Source organism: Tursiops truncatus, chromosome 1 (assembly GCF_011762595.2).
Source record: "Tursiops truncatus isolate mTurTru1 chromosome 1, mTurTru1.mat.Y, whole genome shotgun sequence".
NCBI lineage: Eukaryota > Metazoa > Chordata > Mammalia > Artiodactyla > Delphinidae > Tursiops > Tursiops truncatus.
In genome coordinates, this window is record NC_047034.1 from 166213340 (window position 1) to 166227751 (window position 14412).

Consider the following 14412-nt stretch of genomic DNA (forward strand, 5'->3'; position numbering starts at 1 on the left):
AACCAAGCAGACAAGGAGGATGGAGGCTGGTGAGACAAAACGGAAGGAACCCGGGTCCCTGAATCTCCAAGTGGATCAGAGCTACCCTGCTTACCTGGACTGCTCACCCCTGGACTCTTACATGAGAGAGAAATGCACTTCTGTGTTCTTTCAGCCACCGAACAGTGGGCCCTTTTGTTACAGCAGCTTTACTCTCACCTTCAATAACACATGCTCAACAAACGCTGCAATTATTATATATGCCACTACAGTAGAGAGGCAACACTTACTCTCCCAGGTGGCTGGATCACACGGACAGCCTTGGAAAAGAGGAAACCACTCCACAGATGTGAAGGAGTCTTTAACAAGGGCTGGCAGGATACCCATCTGGCTCAGCATGGCACGGAGCTGCCCCGGGCGCTTGCATTTGAAGTGCTTACCTGCCTGGTTGGTGGTGATGTTCACAGAGGCGAACTGCGGTGAGAAGGGGCTCTGGTCGGTGACGCCATTCACGGCCTGGATCTCAAAGGTGTACTGGGTGTGGGCCAGCAGGTCACTGATGTAAATGCGAGGCTCGGTCAGGCCCAGCTGGCGGGGTGCGTACTGTACGTTGTCCCCACAGCGGGTGCAGGCGCCCCGGCCCGAGCCACAGCTCTTGCAGATGATGTTGTAGACAAGATCCTCACGGCCTCCTGAGTCCCGGGGCGGGCTCCACTCTAGCATAAGTGAGGTCTCGTTGACACTGGAGATCACGGCCTGGGGTGCAGAGGGGATGGCTGGGGAGGTGGAGAGGTGTCGGTCAGTGGGGGCTCTGGGGGTACGTTCCCCAAGAGATCCCTCTGTGCCCACTGCCCTGGCTCCAGCTTAGGCCTCCCAAAAGGTTTCCTCCAAATCCTTTCTCCTCTCCACTCAACAGACAGGCTTCTAGAATATAACTCGCATCCTGGTACACACATCTGCTTAAACCTTTCTCCCTGGACTCCACCCTCCTTGGTGTTCCTCGCTAGGGATAGTCTTTTTGTGCTGGGGATTATATCCACTCGATATCTATTTCCCCCTTTTCCTTATAACCCAATTTTATTCAGGGTGGCAACTACCTCCAGCTAAAGACTATACTTCCCAGCCTCTTGTGATTAAGTGCTGGCCACTGATATACAGAAATTGCTGGTTAGGACTTTTTTTTTTTTTTAAAGAAAAGAGACAGCTGCAGCATGTCCTTTTGTCCCTTTCATTCTTTCTGCTGCTGAGAATGTGTGTGATGGCTGGAGCTTCAGCAGCAATGTTGGACTATGATGTGACCTGAAGGGTAGAAACCACATGCTATGGATGGAGGAGCAGAAGAAAGTGCTGGGTCTCAGGGAAGTTCATGGATTTACCACACTACCCCCAGGGCTGCCTATCTTTGGGTTTCTATTATGTGAGAGAATAAATCCTTATGGTTTAAGCCACTGGGGTCAGCTCTCTGCTACTTGCAGCTGACTGCCATTCCTGTCTGATACAGGGTTGTGACATTGCCCTCGTAGTCACCCTGTTCTTGGAGAATCTTGGCTTGTGATTCAGGCAGCTGCTGCCAGGAAAGAACACTAGGAAGCCTTTTCTACCACAGACACCACCTGTGTTGGTTCTTCTTCTGCCAACTTCCCATTCTCTGTCCCTTTGTGAATCAAGACCTTGACTTCATACTCCACGTGACTTAGCAGAAGGGGATAAGGAGTCAGATGCCAGCTCTGTGGTGTCTGCATGTTGGCAGCATGACTACCCCAGGATGGTCCTTTCCAGCCAGTTTTCCATTTCCCCTCCCACCAAGTAACTGGCTGCTCCTCACTTAGGAAACTATAGCCGGAGAGCCACCCAACCCTCGCTCTGAGCTTTTCAGCAGGGACTCGGGACTCGGTCAGGCGTCGCCCTTCTGGGGCCCTGGACGTACTTGTGCAGGGCATGTCCAGGGGGTCCAGGTCTGCTCTGTAGTAGCCATTGCGGCAGACGCAGTTGGTGGCCCCTTCTGAAGTGGTCCGGCTGTTGATGGGACAGTGGGTACAGGCCTCATCCCCTTGGTTGGCCTTGAAGGTTCCAGACGGGCAACCTGGAGAGAAGACAAGGAGAGTCACTGGGGAAACCATATGAGGACTCAGGCCACAGGCTTGGAAGGACGGTGCAGCATCACGGAGTGGCCACACAGGATCACACAGCAGCCACACGGTGTCACTGATGGGGAGCCCCATCTCCTGAAGCTCTTGGGGGTCTCCAGGCCCCAACATGGCAGTCCTAGCTGCGCCCAGAAGGTTTCAGGCTACCTGGTTGCTTGTCTCTGAAGCTATCTATGGGTTCAGCTGGTGCCCCTAGCAATCATCCTTTGTCTACTCCAGGTTGGCTGTGCTACAGCTTCTAGGACCAATCCTGACTTAGTCTGAAGGCTTTGCAGAGGTCTAGGGCAGTGCTCATGGCCCAGTCTTGTTTACTAATGGCTGGCTGGGCTCTGACTTGTCTGAAGGCTCTGCAGAGGTCTAGGGCAGTGCTCATGGCCCAGTCTTGTTTACTAATGGCTGGCTGGGCTCTGACTTAGTCTGAAGGCTCTGCAGAGGTCTAGGGCAGTGCTCATGGCCCAGTCTTGTTTACTAATGGCTGGCTGGGCTCTGACTTAGTCTGAAGGCTCTGCAGAGGTCTAGGGCAGTGCTCATGGCCCAGTCTTGCTTACTAATGGCTGGCTGGGCTCTGATTCTTGTAACTAGATTCCTGGGTTCCAGATGATTGTGATGATTACAGTAAAAAAAAGCCCTAGCACAGCACGGGGCACGTAGAGAGGTGACGTGGTAGAGCAGGAAAGGACGCTGGCTTTGGAAGCACACAGACCTGGGTCTGCTGCTTTGGCCTTTTTCTAGTTGTGTGGCCCAGACAAGTGGCTTAACCATTCTGAGACTTGGTTTTTTATTAGGAAAACTATGATGTTAAGACCCATTTCTGCAGTCTATTGTGAGCACTTGGCATAAGTGTGTAAGGCACATGGCATGAGGTCTTGCAAGGCGCAGGTGCCCAGGGAATAGGAGCTGTTCATTAGAGCAGGTGTTTGATCAATTTACTGAGATAAAGAGGGCTTGCAGTACCAGGGACAGCCTGGGGAGGGCAGTATTTACACTTGGTGGGCATTCAGCAATCTGGGCTCTCCCATGGGCTTTGGCCTTCTTCCCTGCTCTGGGGGGATGCTCAGGATTTGGATTCAGGCTCTAAAGCTCAGGGCTTAGGGTGACCACTCCTGTGTGGGCCTATGTGCAAATCCACCCTTCCCTTCCTCCTGACCCTGGGTTGGGAATCAGGAGGCCTGGGGTGTAAGCCCTGCCCCTTTCTTGGCCTTCTTCTGCTTACTGGGGTTCATAATCGCAGCTCTGTTGTGGTGCCTCAGGTGGGGGATCAAGCAAGGGGTAAGTGAGAGGTGGAGAGGGAAGAGCTTTCCAATGGACAAGTTCCTCCTTGGGATGAAATGTGGCTGAATTGTCCACAGGCCGGGGGCTCTCACCTGGATTGCATTCCATGTTCATGTGCTGTGTGACCTTTGGCAAGAAACTCCACCTCTCTGAGTGTTAGTTTCCTCATGTAAATGGCTCACACAGATTTCCCGAAATCATTTTTCCAGGCCCAGTCTTCAAGCTTATCTTGCAAGTCCAAGTCTTAGCAACTCACCCTCCTCCCAACTCCTCAACCAGCTCCAGCCTCAGAGATGCTGCCCTCCTCGGTCTTACATGACTTGCGTTCAGGGTACTTTACCTCCCTGCCATAATTATTCATCAAGGGGATCTCTTGGCCATGCCCTCGGCTCCCCCAGGATCGGAGCCTTGTCTGAACCACAGCTCCTTTCCCTGTGCCTAGCATAGACCTGGCACTGAGCAGGCGCTCCATAAATACTTCCTGAAGCCGCCTGCTGAGGTGGAAGGAGCTTTGGCTTTGGCGATCACATAAGTAGAAAGGCAGTGAGGAACGGTGGTTAGTGTGCAAGCTGCCTAGCAAATCCCATCCTAGCAATCTGTCCCTGCCATCTGGCCTTGAGCAAGTCACTTAAGTTGTTCCCTCATCTGTAAAATGGGGACAATAGTACCTACCTCCTAGCGTTGTTATGAGGATTACATTGGTTATTCAGGCAAAACTGCCTAAACAATTCCTGGCATTATTAAACTGTATCTGGTTCACGTACCAGTCTGCTGGGTGACCTCAGAAAGGTAGTTCAACCTCTCTGAGCTACAGTTTTCTCATCGGTAAGAGAGCATCTACCCCATGAGGATTGTATGTGATGAACAGGGCCTGGCCCAGGGTCAGGCAGGGGTTGCAGTTACAATCTCAGGGAAGTCCCAGTAAATAAGCCAAGGACAGTTCCCCCTAGGGTGCTAGAAAACAGAATCCCCCACCTCCCTGGGGCCCTACTTTGCCTGCTTTTTGGAGGGAGTTTCCAGAAGGTGGCACCCTTCCTAACCCTGCAGCCCTGGCTGATGCCACCCTGACCAGGCCCTGCCAGGATCTCAGAGAAGATCTCGGCTTCAGCCCAGTCCTTAAGGAGCCGCCAGACAAGGAAAAGACAGTACTTTGATGCAACCAACCAGGCTATGGTGACACCAAAGAGGAGGATGGCAGTGAGTGCCTCGGGCATCCATCGTACAGAAACCAGGGCTCAGAGTGTAAATATGGACTGGACAACATTTATTGAGTACTTATTAAATGCTGGCACCGTTCTAAGGACTTAACCCACAGTAACTCATCGATGCCTCACCCAGCCCTATGACAGAGGTAACGTTGTCACCCTCATTTTCTGATGGGGGAAAGAAAGCATAGAGGTGAAGCAGCTTTCCGAGGATGTGGGCTTACGGTGGCAGAGCTGGGATTTGACCCCGGGTGGTCGGACTGCAGAGGCCACTTCCCTGACCACCACACTCTTCTGCCTTTAGGAGACTTGCATTAGGCCAACAGTCCATGAGTGCCGGGCAGGGACTGGCAGCTTCTGCTCCGGGCGCCTGTCCAGGGCTCTCTGCACTCTGCCGTGCTGGCCCTGGAACCCCGGAGTCCTCCTGCCTGCCCTCCCTCTTAGGCACCAACCTCTCCCTGCTGGCTGGACGAAGGGGCAGCCCACCATCTCGTCTCTGTCTAGTTAAGACACACAGGCTGCAGCCCTGGCTCTAGTTGAGCGGTTGACCTCTCTGAGCCTCAGTTTCTTCTGCTGTAGAATGGGGACACAGGGATCCTGTGAGGGTCTAGGACTATCCTGATAGATGCCAGAAGCTTTTGGCCCCAAGACTGGGATCCTCCTGGCTCCCTCTCAGGCGAGAGCCTGCCCAGCTTAGCACGCCTCTTCCATCTGCTGGCGGTTCCGCGGGCCTGGCTGGTGGGTGGCTGCCCACTCTCCCCTCCACGATGTTCCAGCCCCTCCATCTGGACCACCTTCCCGACTGTCCTCTCCCATCGCCATGTCTTGGCCCCTCTTTGACTCCCTAGGCTGCCTCTTTCCACTAGGTGTACTGCCCGGCCACCAGTCGGCCCTCCCACTGGGCATTCTACGCTTTCTGTATCTTTTGTATCTTTGTGCTTCATAAAACCCGCTCTTCTGTCTTGAGAAGTGGTGTCGCTTTCCACCCGGTCACCAGGAACCCTGGGTGCCTCGTCCTTCCCCTTACCCCCTGCAGCCCATCAATTACCAGGTCTTTCCTCCTCAGCAGGGCCCAGTCCTGGCTCTTCTTTGCGGCCCTCCCACCCCCGTGGGCATCCAGAAAGCTCCTCCCACCCACTCCTCAGCCTCTCACGGCCATCTGGCCTCCTCCTGCCCACGCTCCAGGGCCGGCTTTCTAAAGCACAAACCTTTCTGTGTCATTTAAAAATCCACAATGGTATACAATGGAATACAATGGAATACTATTCGGTCATAAAAAGGAATGGAGTACTGATACATGCTACAACACGGATGAACCTTGAAAACACTCTGTGCTTCATGAAAAAAGCCAGACACTAAGGCCACATAGTGTACGCTTCCATTTACATGAAAATGTCGAGACTAGGCACATCTATAGAGACAGAAAGTAGATTAGTGGTTGCCAGGGGCTGGGGAGAGCAGGGAATGGGGACTGACTGCTAATGGGTACGGGGTTTCTTTCTGAGGTGATGAAAATGTTCTAAAGTTGACTGTGGTGATGGTTACACAATTCTGTGAAAACACTAAAAATCACTTAATTGTACAATTTAAATAGGTGAATTGTATGGTATGTGAGTTATACCACAATAAAACTGCTACTTAAGAAAAATCCACAAGAGCTCCCTAAATTCCTCCGGGTACTCAGGACCCCAAGGCTGGCACCTGCCCCCTCTTGGGGTGCCCACCACCCCAAGCCTTGTGCCTGATGCTCCACAGTCAACCACATATGGTGCCACCCAGGCTCACACACACACCTCCGGCCTGTCTCTCCTGCCCCGATTACCTGGAATGCCCTCCCTTTGTCATCAGGCAAACGCGTACACCCCTTTAAGACAGTGAAGGTACACCCCCTTCCAGGAAGTCTTCCCTCAGCCCCCACAAAGGGTTGAGCTTCCCACTTTAATTACTTACAAATCTGTAATTATCTGGCTGGACTGTAAACTGTGAATACAAGGTCAGGTACCTAGTGAGTGATGGATGGGGGTAGTGAGAGCTGGGAGTATCCAGCTCAGCTACCTTGTTTGACATTTGAGGCAACTGAGGTCCAGAGACGAGCAGACACATGGCTCTTTACCAGCAGAGGCAGATTCTGATCCCAGGTGTACTGAGTGACTAGGGTGTGCCAGGGCCTCAGCTCCCATCAGCCACCTCTTCTCCCACAAAGAGGGGTCCGGGGCAGCTCCCCCGTCCACGTTGCCCAGGGGCCCAGGGGTCACGCTGCTCCTAGCTTCTCAGCTGGGAAGGCACCCCGTCCTGCCAACACCTGAGTCTCCTGTACAGAAGTGGTAAGAAAACAATGAGAGCTGCAGTCACAGACTTGGGTGGCTGCACCTCTGACAGGTGTGTGGGCTCAGACAGGTCTCCCGCCCTCTCTGAGACTCAGTCTCCTCCTCCGGAAAGGTCGCTGATGATACCTGCGTGGTGTAGATGCAGTGAGAGCCTCTGAATGGGTCGCCTGCTCCACCTCTGCCTCCCCGCCAATCCTCCGCAGTGGTTGGAGTGATCTGACTGAGAATGAATCAGAGCTCAAACTCACCAGGGGCTCCCTGCATACTTAGAATGAATGCACACACCTAGCCCTGCAAGGGCGGCTCTGGGGTCTTCCTGACCCTTCCTGCCACTCCCCTCAGTCTTAGTCTCTGTTTCCTTCATTGAGCCTCATCACAATTTGTAATTGTATTAGAAAACAATTACGTCTGTCTTGTGTGCCATCTGTCTTCACCCTGCACTGGAAGTACCTGGAGAGGAAAAGAAGAACCGGGTTTGTCTGGTTCTCATTGGTTCCCTAGCTCCTGGCAGAGTAGTGGGAACATAGCAGGTGCTCCATATACATTTGCTGAGTGAACGAATATACCCCTTATAGGGTTTTGTGAGAATCAGATGAGAAAGTGGGGTAGAAAATACTTGGCCAAGTAAATGCCAGGTTGTTACCGCTGTTATCATGTCAATTTCACCAGGCTGCATTGATGCTCAGATCCCTCTCCACCTCTCAATGCTCTCCCCACAGGTCCTCCCGTCAGCCTGTCCACCAGGGTGACCAAGTTGTCCCCAGTTTTCAAGCTGGAAGTTCTGCATCCCAGAAATGCCCTCAGTCCCAGACAACCCTCCTGAATGCTTCTCAGCCCCATCTGTCACCTCTCTCTTCTGTTGGCAGTTCTCTGGATGCCCTGGCTGCACACGCACTGTTCTCCGTGCCTGAATGTCCTTCTCTCCCATCCTCCTGCCCTGCTGGATTGGTGAATCTGACATGTGCACCTCTGGGAGGCCTGCCCTCCACTCTCTACAGCACACAACTCAGACTCCATGGACGGCTGTGTGCTGGTAAAGGGCTGGGGAGGGGGGGAAAGCCCTGATTTGTTGTGTTTGCCAATTTCTATGGTGAAAATGCTCCCATCAGGGCAAATTTCATGCTACCAATCTAAGATAACTGAATACTGAGTTGGGAAGAAATGCCCAGAGTCAGTTCTTGTGATCCAAGCCACCAAAAAACAGCCCATCCCACCACTGGACCTCACCCATATGTAACCACCCACTAGCTGGTGAACCCTGGTTTAAGTAGGGGCTGGGGCTTTAATCTCTACACCCTGAGCACCTAGTACAGGGTATGGCACATAGTAGGTGCTCAGTTAATTCAGTTTGTCAAATGAAGGCAGGTCTGTCTTCCTAACTGGACAGTGAACAAATTGAGGGCAGGAGCTGTGGGTTTGATAAGTTAACATACATAAAGTGCTTAGAACATACAGCAAGCGCTATATAAATGTTAGGTATTATTACTCACCCAGCATGCAAGGACAATAAAAATTCCCACTTATTATGTGCTTTCCGGGTGCCAAGCCCAGTGCAAGTGATTTACATGGGTTCTCTCACTAAATCCACATGACCACCCACGGAAGTAGGTACCATTATCACCCCCATTTTACAGATGATGAAAGTGAGGCTCAGAGGGGGTGAAGTGAATGCCTCAAGGTCACGCAGCTACTAAGTGGCAGAATTGAGGTTTGACTCCAGGTCTTTGTGGTTCCAGGACACAAAATTATCAAGTTGCTGAGTGGAGACACAAGTGGAGACCATCTTGTCAGGGCTACTTAGGGGACAGGGCTTGCTGGGGTCACTCAGCAAGGTGGAGCCAAAGCCTGGGCCCCAAACCCAGGACCTGGAGCCAAAGCAGCCAACCAGCACCTGCCTTCTGCAGACGCCCAGAGCCCTTAGCCAGGCAACCGAAGGCAGGGATGGCAGTCGGCCGGGAGGAGGAGAGAGGATTACGGGGAAACAGATTTTCTCCTGGCCTTCCCCCTGGGCTCCGGGGATAGGTGATAATTGACCGAATGAGCCATGAGTCAGGCCGAGGCAGGGCTCCATCTGGCCCTGGCACGGCGGGGCTGCTAATTGGCACCGGGTGATCCTCGAAGCCTCCTTGGCTGGCCTGCGGCTGTGCTCCCCCTTCGCCTCCCAGAGACTCCGGATTAAGCCCCAGAATGCCTGGTGCCACAGTGGACTCAGATGTTGTCAGGCCCAGTGTGCCAGGCCTCCAGGGTGGGCAAGGAGTTTCTCTCTCTTCCTGGGGGGTCCTGTAGACCAGAGGGCTCTGTCTGTGGCTCTGAGTAGAGGCAGGCTCACCACAGTCCCACTCCCACTCCCGAGAACTTGATGAAGTTGAACCTGGGTATGAACTGTGTAGCTGGCTGCCAGGGCGGAATCCCAAGCCTGCCTCTTGCTAACAGTGTGACTCTGGGTAAGTCACCTCACTCTCTGTGCCTTGGCTTCCTTGTCTATATAATGGGGGGAATGATGACACTGCTCTTATATTTGCTGGGAAGATTACATGAGTTAATTCACAGAAGGCACTTGCAATAGTGCCCGCCTGGTTCATATTAAGGGCTATGCAAGTGTTTGCTTTTATTATATACATTCTTTCTTGGCCCACCACTTGCTCTGTGCTAAGACCCGCACAGGGATAGAGAGACAAAGAAAAAGTAGTCCCTGCCCTCAGGAGTGTGGGTCCAGTTGGGGAGATGGTGAGTTATGAATTTATTCAAGAGGTGCTTATTAAGCCCCTATTGTGTACTAGGCACTGAGTCATGCAGACAAAAGGCCCAGGCCCTGCCTGTTAGAGGCTACACCTGAGCAAGAGTCTGGGACGCCTGTCTTCAACCAGGGCTGACTGTTGGCCACTGCGGGCGGAGGGGCCAGGGAGTGGTCCTGGGCTCAGCAGTGCCAGGTTTGAAGGGCAGCTGGCTTACTTTCCTGCCTTGGGATCTCCAGGTAGTATTGGATGTGGGTCGGGGAGAGGAGTTCGGACAGAGAAAAGAGTCCTAGGCCCAGAGGGGGGAGGCCAGGGCTCGGCTGCCCCCTCAGCCCCTTGCTCTGTGAGTCCAGGCCACTTCCTGCCTCCTTTGGCTGTGGCTGGGACCATCTCTGTGGCCTCTTCCAGGCTCGGGACTCTGGCTGTGGACAGGCTCAGGCACCCAGCCCTGGGCCCTGCATTCTCCTTGAACTGTGGAAGAACTGATCTGTGTGTTTTTAGGGGCTTATGCTGAGCGTTTGTCAGGGCTGAGCTTGTGGTGTTCTTGTGGCTGAGTGGGTGGGGTTTTGGGGTCTCCCTCATGCAAAGTGTCTTTTGCATTTTGCACGCTTCCTGCTTTTGCTGCTGAAGTTAAGCCAGGGGAGTCAGTACCCCTGAGCCAGGCTGGGCAAGGGTGCTGATCTGTGCCAGGGGCAAAGCCACACTGGAAGCAGGCGACAAGCTCCTGGGCTGGAAAGAGGAGCTTCTGATCACCGTGTGTCTACGTGTGCCTGCTGGTGCTGGGCCAGGAGCTTCCGGAGCCCATAACCTCATCAGTCCTCATAATCACCCTGTGCGATAGGAGGTGCTATTCCCATTTTAGAGATTGGGAAACTGAGGCTCACAGAAAGGAAGTGCCTCGTCCAAAGTCACTCAGAGACATAGGGGCAGAGCCTGTGTCCCCACAGTCCACGCTCTCACATTGCTTCCGAGGCCCTCAGTGTTCCAGCTTGATGAAGGGGGCCCCTCCCTGACCAGCCCTTCCTCCCTCAAGGGGGCCCTGCCCTTCCAGGTTAAGTCCAGGAAGTGCCTCAGCGTCATCCCCTTGCTGTGGCAGCTCCTACTGGGACCACCCAGGGGATGTCAGTCATCCTGTCCCCCTCCCCCACATGCCCAGGCTCCCCCCACTTGCCCCTGCTGGGACCCGGGCTCTGTGGATCCCTGCCAGCAGCTGGCAGGACGACAGAAGTCAGAAGGCAGGAGCTGTGTTAACACGCCTCCTCTTTGCCTGAGAGGGGAACCCAGGGCTTCCCCCAGGCCAGCCTCCACGCAGCCGGCTGCTAAGTCCTTTCCCTGCTCAAGACCCTTCAGTGGCTCCCTTGTGCCTGTGGCGCGTCCCGCCCGCTTCAGCCTCCCCGTCAGGGTCCACCTCGCCGGCCTCAGCTCCCACAGCCTCCCAGCCGAGCCTTGGGCTCGGGTCACAGGAGGCAGCTTCCGGCTCCCCAACGGGCTGTGCTCGGTGTCACCTCTGCCTGCTACGCGGTCCCAGCTCCAGCCTGGCTCACTCCTCTTCGCCCTTCACATCTCAGCTCCAGCTCCTTTGGGTCCTTCTCCTGGGATGCCACCCTCTCCAGGGCCAGGTTTAGGGCCTCCCTTCTGTGCTCCTGAAGCCCCTCGCCTCTGCTCCTGCATGACTATACAGGTGTGACTGCCCCTGCACAAGGCCCTGAGCCCGGTGGCAGTGGGTGCCCATAGCGTCTGGCACCTCTCAGCCCCGGGGTCTGGCTGAGAGCTGATGGACAGGGGGTCTCAGGAAGTGTTTGTGGACTGACTGACTGAGTCTGAGAAAGGTGGAATCTTGTGCTTAAGGTCACCCAGCTTGTGTGTGGACTGGAGACTGTGTTCTAGGCCTCTTGACCATGTCAGAGACTCCAGGGCTCATCCGGGGCCCCCAGTAGCGGGCTCTCTTCTTGGCATTTGGTTAACGTCTGTCTCCCCGCCTCCCACTATCCCACCTGCCCAAGTGTGAGCTCCATGAGGGCAGGCCCCGTGCCTGCCCTGTTCACTGCCTGGTACAGAGCAGGCCCTCTGTAACACCTCACTCGACAGCAGGCTAGAAGGCCCCAAGGTGCGGAGGGGCGAGCTCACAGACGCCTGCGGGAGCCAGACCCTGAACCCCACGGCCGTGAAGGTGGGTTAAGGGCGATGTACTCCCGGCTCGCCAGCCCCTGGATACTACGTCAGGCCCCCAGTCCCGGCTCTGGCCCACCTCCCTTCCTGCCATCTTCACGGTGGGGGCTGAGGGCTCCCGCCCGCCCAGCAGGCAGCCCCATTCCTCCAATTTCCTCCCAATTAATCAAGCTCTGAACTTTTTAATTATCTGCCTGCAGGGTGACTCCCCACTATGGTGAAGCAATTAAGGACGTTTCTAAGTGTGGTGTGTCTGCCGGCAGGCAGCTTTGACCAGACCCTGATGGAGGAGGTGAGCGGAGAGGGGGACAGGAGTGCCCTCAGGTCATGGGGCTACTGGAGGCCGTCCTGGGTTCCTGACCAGGGCTATTCCAGGGATCTGGGGCCACACTGTCCAGGGTACGCCCACCCCCCTGCCGCCACCTCTGTTCACGCGACGGCTCTTTCTCTTCAGCTGGAATCTGGCTTCCCAGATTCCAGACAGTTACCACGTGCCAGGCGCTGGGTTACGTACACGCTTTGCAATTCTACTGCATCCTCACCTTGACCCTGGGAGTAGGAAGTATAATTATCAGAGGAAACAGAGGCTCAAAAACATTAGGCAACTCCAGAGATGCAGCTGGGATTTGAAGCCAGTTCCGAGTCTACATCCACTTCATCAACTGTCTCTCTTTTTTTTTTTTTTTTTTTGCGGTACACGGGCCTCTCACTGCTGTGGCCTCTCCCGTTGCGGAGCACAGGCTCCAGACGCGCAGGCTCAGCGGCCATGGCTCACGGGCCCAGCCGCTCCGCGGCATGTGGGATCCTCCCGGACCGGGGCACGAACCCGCATCCCCTGCATCGGCAGGCGGACTCTAAACCACTGCTCCACCAGGGAAGCCCCCATCAACTGTCTCTTAAAGAACAGCATGGCCTGTGGAAGTGCCCTGGAACACTGAGGAAGCGGGGTGGGGTGAGGTGGGGGTGTGTGTGTCGGGGGTGGGTCAGGGAGAGGCTGTGCAGGAGATGCCAGCGAGCTTGAGAGCTGCTGAAGAACACAGGCTCTCCATAGTCCGGGTGGCCGGTGGGAGAGGGCACTGCAGGCAGAGGGGCAGCCAGTGCAAAGGCACGGAGGCCTGAAGTAGTATGGTGCGTGTGCGTGTGCGTGTGTGTGTGCGCGTGTAGCTGCAAATAGTTCAGGGTCGCTGAAGCATGAAGTTCAAGTCTGGGAGAGGTGGGAGATAAGCCTGGAGAAGCAGGTGGGGTCTGGGTCACTGGAAGTCAGAAGGACCTTCACGATCTTCTGGTCCAAGCTCCTCATTTTATGACTACAGAATACATGACCCAGACAGGGACAGTGACTTGCCTAAGGTCACACAGCAAGTTAGTGGCTGATGGAGCTGGGGGCTGCAGCCCAGGAGTCCTGATACCCAGACTGGAAGGGAAGAAAGAGGGGCAGAGGAGCAGTAGCTGTCAGCTCACTGCAGTAGCCTCCCGACTGGTTTCCTGGCTTTCGCCCTTGCCCTCCGACCTCCCCACTCTCCCCTGGCTGCAGCCTGCTCTCAACACACCAGCCAGAGGGATCCTGGAGAACAGGAATCAGCGGTGTGTTGCTTCTCTGCTCCAAGCCCTTCCGCAGCTCCCACCTCACCTGGAGTAAAAAACAATAGCCTACAAAGCCCCCTTTACCTCTCTGGTTAAATCCATCCCTAGGCCTTTTATTCTTCTTGTTGTAATTGTATCTCTTTTACCTCTCTGAACTCACTCCTAGAAGCCTCCCTGTCTACCCCACTGCAGCCACACTAGCTTCCTGGCTGTCCTGGAGTATATCAGGCCTCCTCTAGCCTCAGGGCCTTTGTACGTGAGGTTCCCTTGCCTGGTTCAAGTCCTAGCTGAGCTACTTCTTCACTACATCCCTCTCTGAGCCTCACATCTCTCATCTATAATTGGGGTTAATGTTGTACTCCCCACCTTCCTCCCCAGGCTAACATGGGATCCTAGTGAGAAAATGGGGAACAAATAAAGCTCCACAAAAGCCCTCCCTCCAGCTCAAGGCTGTCACTGCAACAGGGCTTGGAAAGGTCTTCACTGGGTCCTTGAGAAAACAGCCCCACAGACGAACAGTGGGCTCCAGGCCCCCAGACCTTAAGCTGGATCAACATGGCGGAGCTTCCCAGCCTCAGGACTCACACAGGCTGGAGAAGCGAGTGTTAAATCATAATCGCGATGTGCCCGAGGGGAAGCCGGATGTGCTCGGAGAGCTTGACACATCTGGCAGGGCAGGCCTGAGTCCCCCGGCACATCTGGCTGCTGTATTGACAGGTGGTGTAGTAGGTCACTGAGGAAGGGCCTGTCAGGCCGGGTCCTCATGCCATGAGTGGGGGTGATGGCCGGATGGAGCTGGGAGCATCTCCCAAGCTGCCTGCAGGCCATAGCCCCCCCCTTGTGGATCCCTGCTTCAGGCCATCCACTGGACTTTGGTGTTGTGTTCTGAGAGGCCGGCTTAGGACCTAGAACCTGGGCCGCCAGATTCCAAAATCCCTGCATCATCCTGTTGGCGCCAGCCGCCCCTACTGGGGCTTGGGGAGCCTGGGAAAGC

General features: G+C 54.9%; 1 protein-coding gene across 3 annotated transcripts in view; it reads right to left on the bottom strand.

Annotated features, from left to right (window-relative positions):
* The window catches only part of EPHB2 (EPH receptor B2), a 186040-nt gene that overhangs the window by 39872 nt on the left and 131756 nt on the right, over positions 1–14412 (bottom strand). For all 3 annotated transcript variants that reach the window (XM_073794568.1, XM_033841608.2, XM_073794562.1), the window contains exons 4-5: positions 1907–2062; positions 420–755 (exon numbers count right to left, since the gene is read on the bottom strand). In XM_073794568.1, coding sequence (XP_073650669.1) covers positions 420–755; positions 1907–2062 — 492 coding nt within the window. The remainder of the gene's footprint in view (positions 1–419; positions 756–1906; positions 2063–14412) is intronic.